At 41.9% G+C, this 7,338-nt stretch overlaps 1 protein-coding gene across 1 annotated transcript; it reads right to left on the reverse strand.

The window, feature by feature from the left end:
- Nucleotides 1–897: 897 nt before the first annotated feature.
- Nucleotides 898–1,833, reverse strand: LOC119411784 (isotocin receptor-like). The gene has a single exon (XM_037678708.1). It carries the CDS (start codon nucleotides 1,831–1,833, stop codon nucleotides 898–900), a length of 936 nt encoding a protein of 311 aa, XP_037534636.1.
- Nucleotides 1,834–7,338: the final 5,505 nt, after the last annotated feature.

Consider the following 7,338-nt stretch of genomic DNA (forward strand, 5'->3'; position numbering starts at 1 on the left):
AGCTTTCTCTAAGCCTAAGCAGACAACATCATTGGTATATGTTATGTACAAAGCTAAATCGATGAACTTCCCTTCTATTTAAGCAACATTTACAAAAGCCTTCATAAACCAGTTTAGAGTCGGAGTCCTCCCACTGATTCCTAACTCCCAGGATTCCCTCTATTTGATAAAACAATGTTCTTATATTTTGCACGTTGGTCACAGAATAACCCTCAGATCAAACTAAAACTGTCTATTTGGGAAAGTTTGAGCTCTGACGGAGTCTTCTGTCACCGAAGGATGTGCTAATCTTCTTGTGTTACAATGATTTCGTTTTCTTAAAGGACTAAACCGAGTTCATAAAGTAGAAATAAAAGTCGCCCAACGTAACCAGTGTTTGGCAGCACATATTTATGAGTTTCAAATGCAGTGACAGTTACTTTCACAAGTGTATTTGTCTGAGAAAACAGACGATTTGACATGTGCCATTTTCCAAAAATGATTAAAAGCGTTAAAGTCATGGAGCTTGTGAGATGCAGCTCTTCTCTCATTTCACCAGAAATGAGCCTCTGAATGGATTTGAGACAAATTAGCACTTGGACCATGGAGATAAACTCTTTGATGTGGTATATTTACATTCCCTGTGGCTCTGAGGACTTTTTCTCTGCCATGATAACCAGTGTAAATGACACTCCCATTCATCCTGCTCACTCTGGGGAAGTCTGGATTTAAACACCATTGTGCTGCTCTGAAAGGAGGGAAGACTAGCTCGTGAGTTTCAGGAATTATTCTGTGACTTGGAGGAAAGACCTTTGTGTAACTGAGATGTTGTCAGGAGTTGATAAGCAACACATTTCCATCATCATCATCAATCTGCTCTCAGAACTAATCCTCTTCAGAGCATGCAGTCATAAAACTTTAGGACAAACCTTCTCTAGGCGCAGCAGGATCCCACGCAGACCACATCTGGACAAAGAAAAACGGAGTCCAGCACACAATGTAAGCCAGGACCACGACAAAAGTCATTTTCACTGTGCGGATCTTGGCTTTGGAGATGAGCCTGACGCTGCTCACGCGCGACAGTGGATGCGCGCCCTTGGACGGCCTCGGGGTGAGAGCCAAGAAGTGCTCCCTCCTGGTTTTCATGTTGATGTTCTGCCATATTTTGAAGCATATCAAGCCATAGCAGATGCTTAAAATCGCCACTGGGAGGATGTAGATGCTGAGGCTCATCCACGTGATGTAGGCTTTGGCGCCCCACGGCTCCACAAAGTCCCCCCAGCAGTCGTACACGCCGCTCCCCACCTCTCTGAGAGAGAAGATGTAGACCTGCGGGGTGCTGAAGAGCAGGCTGAGGATCCACGAGGTGATCACGCAGACACGATCCTTCCCCTTGTGCACGGAGCGCAGCGGCTGGCAGATGGCCAAGCACCTGTCCACGGACATCAGGACGAGCATGTAGGTGGACGCGAACATCCCCACCACCTGGAGGTACTTGACCAGCCTGCAGAGCAAGTCGGGTCCGTAGAAGCGGAAGGTGATGTCCCAGATGAGCTGAGGTAGGACCTGAAACACAGCGACCACCAGGTCCGCGATGCTCAGGTGCTTCATGAAGTAGTACATGCGGGACTGGCCGTGCTTGGTGGTGTGGATGGCCCACAGGACGCACAGGTTACCAGTCAGAGCGAGCAGGAGCACCAGGACCAGCACCGTCACCTCCACTTTGGCCACTTCCTCGTTCCGTTTCAGAGGGTTCACCGTGGCGTTCCCCGCGTGGCTTTCATTCGCGCGGCTCGAGTTGCACCACGAGCCGTTCTCAGACCAGCCGTCCTGCTCGCGTAAAAGCTCCTCCATCGCGCGTAAAAGCGCCGCAGTGGCGCAGCGGGCAGGTCACATCTGGAGAGCAGTCAGCTGATACACTTTAGAGTCTACCTTACTCCAGTAAAGTAGCGTGCAGAAGTCAAGTCTACAGGGAGACAAAATAAAAAGACGCATAAATTAACCAAAATGTTTAAATAACAACAACAACAACAATAATAATAATAATAATAATAATAATAAACGAAGAGATTCTGATTCTGAAGCTTACCTTGAAAACAATTCTGGCATCTAGTGAGAGCGCAGTTCTGTCCTCCAGCTCTGCGTCCAGCTGGATGTCTGCTCTGCTTTAAGCTCCGTGTCTCCCTGGTCTCTCTGCAAACCCCCCCCCCCCCCCCCCCCCAACATCTGAACTTCCCCGGAAGGAAACTGGCTGCGCTGAGCATGACCAGACTTCACATTACAGAACCTCTCTTTATCTCTGCGCTGTTTAAACGTTTCCTTTATGTTTGGTTCTTTATGTCAAATCGTCTGTTGTTTTAACTAAATCTTCAGCAGGAAAAAAAAAAAAAACGTTTACACTGAATTCTCCTTTGATTTAAAACGCTTTAAAAAAAACCTCTCCATGTGAAAAAGACGGGTCCACTTTGTGGAACTGCTCTTTGAATGTATTTTTAATACAGTTAAACCTGAAGCTAATGTTGTTTTAAAACTTATAATCGTTCCTTTCTTTACATTTAAAGTTAAATTCCAGGTCTCTCTTGTAAATGAGTCCTTGTGGCTCTGTGGGACTAACCTGTTTAATAAAACGTGAATGATTAGATTTGTTTAAGCACTGACTCATCTGATGAGTTTATGTAAAAAAAATGAAATAAAAAAGCTGAAGTTGTAATTTATTTACAAAGTATATGTTTTACAATTCATTTCTGATAAGATGTTGTTGTTTTTTTACATTTTCTAATATATTTTCACAAGATGAGCAAGATCAAACAGCTGAAGTTGAACAAATTAAAGTAGCAAACTAGATAGGCTTAAATCCCCTAAGAGTTAAATTAAATGTAAATAAGTTGGTTATACTTTACCCAATGTTTACACTTGTTATTTATCAAACCAATACCTAATTTTAATTTTTTTTTAAATATTTTTCTGAGTTAAATCCCATTTGTTTCTTCTTCTTCTTTTGGCTGCTCCTTTCCTCAGGGGTTGACACAGTGAACTAACTTGCACAAAGACTTTCTACCTTTCTTGACTCAACCACAGACTCCTGAGCTACCACAGCCCTCTGTGTGGAGCAGAGAGCTGCCATGGGGCGCCCGGAGGAGCATATGGTGGAGGTTAAGGGCCTTGCTCAGGGGCCAGAGTGGGGCAAATGAGGATGGAGGCATGCATGGGTGTCTCACCTTTCCCACCCACATTTTGATGTTGTCGGTCCGGGGGGTGGGGGGGTGGGTTGTGTCGGACCAGTGACCTTTCAATCACAAATTTGACTTCTCTAACCTCTGCACCACCATTCCCCCTACATTTATCCTTATTAAATAAAGTAAGTTTCTTTTGGGGTTACCACAGTGAGCAAGTTCACATGAACCATTTGGCAATTTGATTTACGCCGGATGCCCTTCCTGATGCAACCTGGGCTCAAACCCGCAACCTCAGGATTACAAGACCGCGGCACCGACCACCAACTTACTGTAGCCCTCACATTTATTCTTACTAATTATTTATATTATCATACTTCCAAATTCTTGTTCTGACTTTTTTTCATCACTTTAAAATAGTTTTTGTTCACGTCTGGCTTAACTTAGCTATATTAGTTAAATTCAACCTAAAGCTAAATAATTTTAAACAGTGAAATTAGTACAATATAACTAGTTTGTTTGAATATTCAACACAACCATATCCACAAATGAACCAGGACATGTATGAGGACAGCAGGACAGTGGTGAGATGTGCTGTAGGAGTGACAGATAGTTTCAAGGTGGAGGTGGGAGTGCATCAAGGATCAGCTCTGAGCCCCTTCTTGTTTGCTTTGGTGATGGACCGACTAACAGATGAGGTCAGGCAGGAATCCCCATGGACTATGATGTTTGCAGATGACATTGTGATCTGTGGTGAGAACAGGGAACAGGTGGAAGAGAACTTGGAGAGGTGGAGGTATGCACTTGAAAGAAGAGGAATGAAAGTCAGCCATAATAAGACAGAGTACATGTGTGTGAATGAGAGGGAGGCCGGTGGAACAGTGAGGCTACAAGGAGCAGAGGTCACAAAGGTGCAGGACTTCAAGTACTTGGGGTCCACTGTCCAGGAAAATGGGGAATGTGGTAAAGAAGTGAAAAGAGAGTCCAGGAAGGATGGAGTGGATGGAGAAAAGTGTCTGTAGTGATTTACGCCAATAGAGTGTCAGCAAAGGTCAAAGGAAAAGTTTAGAAGATAGTGGTGAGATCATATGTTGTATGGTCTGGAGACAATGGCATTGACAAAAAGACAGGAGAAAGAACTGAAAGTGGCAGAAATGAAGATGCTGAGGTTCTCCTTAGGAGTGCCAAGGCTGGATAAGATTAGGAATGAGATCATCAGAGGTACAGCACAGGTTGAACAACTGGGAGATAAAGTTAGAGAGACCAGACTGAGATGGTTTGGACATGTCCAGAGGAGGGACAGTGGTAGAAGGATGTTAGAAATGCAGCTGCCAGGACAAAGACAAAGAGGAGATGCAGTTAGAGAGGACATGGAGGTAGTTGGAGTGAGGACAGAGAGAGATGGAGGAGGATGACTCGCTGTGGTGACACTGAAGAGGTAACAATCAAAAAACTTTTAGCAACTAGATTACTTGATTAAATTTGAATATTCTTTATTATATTAATGAGTTTTTACAACCAAGAATATTTACTGCGTGCTCAGGCACAGACAACCTGCTGATACTGTATCTTTCATCCTCAGCTCTGGTTGCAGTGAAGGCACATGCTTCATTAGACCACATTCTTTATGAATATTATTTATGGATTTACAATACTTAGTAATGTTCACAGTCTCTGTGTAATTTGTAAATGTGATAATTTTAAAGTTTTTTAAGATGAGCAGAAATATTTTTATTTGAACGTGTCTGCTCAAATTTCTGAAACTGAAACACTCCTGTTACAAAACCCTAAGAGCTTTCATGCTCATGTTGTCTAACACAGATTTGTTGTAAACTTCCAGTGAAGTTAGATCGTTTTTGACTTTTTGAGCCAGAAATAGGGCCACTTCTGATTTTGCTTGATTTGAACAGCACAAACATCAAACGACTGTTTCCTTCAGCTTGTTGGACACGCTCAGCTGAACACTTGCAGGTGCTCTTTTGTTCAGCTTTCCAAACCGGACCTCAGTGATCAGTGTGTGTGTCAGATATAATCTGATAGCACAAAATGGCAGGAAAACAAATAGGTCTTTTTTTCCAATAACAGGAGTCTGTGTATGTTGCCCAACATAAATGTTAGTGTTTTTCACCCACCACTGGCTGACCCACTTAGACGTGACACTAACAAACTGCTTTACCACAAAATCTGAGCTGTAGGAAAAGAAAAGTTAAACAGAGTGTAAAGATTCACCTCTAAAGTTATACTTTTAATTGTAACTGCTAACACATTTTATCTGCTACAGCTTTTAAAGACTTCAAAGAGCTTGTTGTTATGAAAGCTGAACACATGGGATTTATGGTAATACATCTTTAATAATTGCTCTGGTGAAGGTATGATAGATTTCTGCATTTTTGGACTACTCATACAAAACAGTATGTTTATGTCAGGCTGCAGGAGTGTTGAACCCAGAATGCAAACTATGAGAGACTCAAAAAATTGAACAGATTTAACAAAGATCAAAAAACTGACAAGGCACCAAAAACCTTACAAAGAGAGTTACCAGGAACATGGGGGGGGGGGGGGGGGGGAACACACACAATGAAAAGGCAAGCCTAACCAGTGGCATAGAAACCAATAATGAACTGCTGACATTAAGGTAAAAAGTGCAACAATTACAGCTATACCCAACTACAAGGACCAAAGAAAACCAAGACTCCAAATAGGTTTACTGTGTTTATTTCCAAAGGGATAAATCATCATTTGTGCCAGGGAGGGATCTGGAACCCTGAAGAGCAAGGAGATGGTTAATGATCTATCAGCAGGGTGATGATGTTACTATTTTAATGGTATGGCTAGGAGTCGGTTGTAGAGAGAGGTGACTCAGTGGTTCCAGGGCAAAGAAGGTGAACATCCAAATAATGGTTCCAGGCAGGAGGCAGGGTAGGAAGGCGTGGAGGTAGCTGAGGAGGCACAGGACGCTCTAGGTCCACAGAGGAGAATCCAGGGGACTGGAGGGCATTGGGATAGCCTATATACTGAAAACACAAAGAAATATAAAGTTGGTTAATCTTTAGTTTAACTCACAAGTAAAAGTCTAGAACACAACTAGCAAGGCAGGTAATGCTCCAGCGCTGACTGGATGTCCTCTGCAGCCTTTTATACTCCTCTTGCTCATTAAGCTGATGATCCTCAGGTGCTGACTGGTGCTCAGATGTGTGGCTGCAGAGCAGAACTCCCACAGGGCAGAGGTAATTGGGCAAGTGGAGATACCTGAATAAATGGTGACTAAGAACAGGTGAGTGAGGCAAGATGGCTGGATGAACATAAAGGAACTGACATCTAACTGAGGGCAGATGAGTAATGGTGCACATGAACACAGGGAAAGATGAACACAAGTGGGTGGATCACAAGAGAAACAAAATAAAACACAACAGCCAAAAATGGAAACCAAACCTGATCCTTAGCAGAAAGACAATCAAAATAATTGAACTATATTAATCCTAACGGCAAGTTTATGCTCAATAATCCAGGTACAAAATCCAACAATGTTCAGTCAGGTCACCAGGACGGTTTATTTTCTTTTTTCTTTTTTTCTATTTTTGACGAAAATACATTGTCCAGATGACCTGACAACATTGTTGGACAAATCACAACAGTTCGTTCATAATTATTATCATTTTATTTACATTCATTGTAAATGCTTTTTGCATGTAGAAGTTTATAAATATTTTAAATGTATCTACAATAAAAGAATAGCTCTTTCTGTCTCTTTTTAGTTAAATAAATCTCCTATTAAAGATTAGTGTTGAGAACTCCTACTGGTGATGCAAAGATTAAAGAACTGATTAAAGATTAAACTCAGCCACCTGAAATAATGAAAATCTACCACGTGATGCACCCACAATAAAAGGTCCATTATTTCAATAAAATAATGAAAAGCAGAACTGATAAAAGATGTGAAGATGTTCCAGGACACGTGGCTCACAGGTGTTGATATTTTTTTTTCTGAGTAGAGCAAATTCCTTAAATTCCTGTAGAGGCATAGGCGCCGAATATAGAAAAATATATGTTTTTGCACATTGAAAAACCTACAAAAAAAAAACCTTAGGAATGAACAATATTGGATTTTTGGCTGATATCCGATATGCAAATATTTTAAAATTTGGCTGATAATGGATACCAATACCAATATTATTTTCCTAGACCT

This window comes from Nematolebias whitei, chromosome 7 (genome assembly GCF_014905685.2).
Source record: "Nematolebias whitei isolate Nwh7 chromosome 7, NemWhi1, whole genome shotgun sequence".
NCBI classification, from domain to species: Eukaryota; Metazoa; Chordata; class Actinopteri; order Cyprinodontiformes; family Rivulidae; genus Nematolebias; species Nematolebias whitei.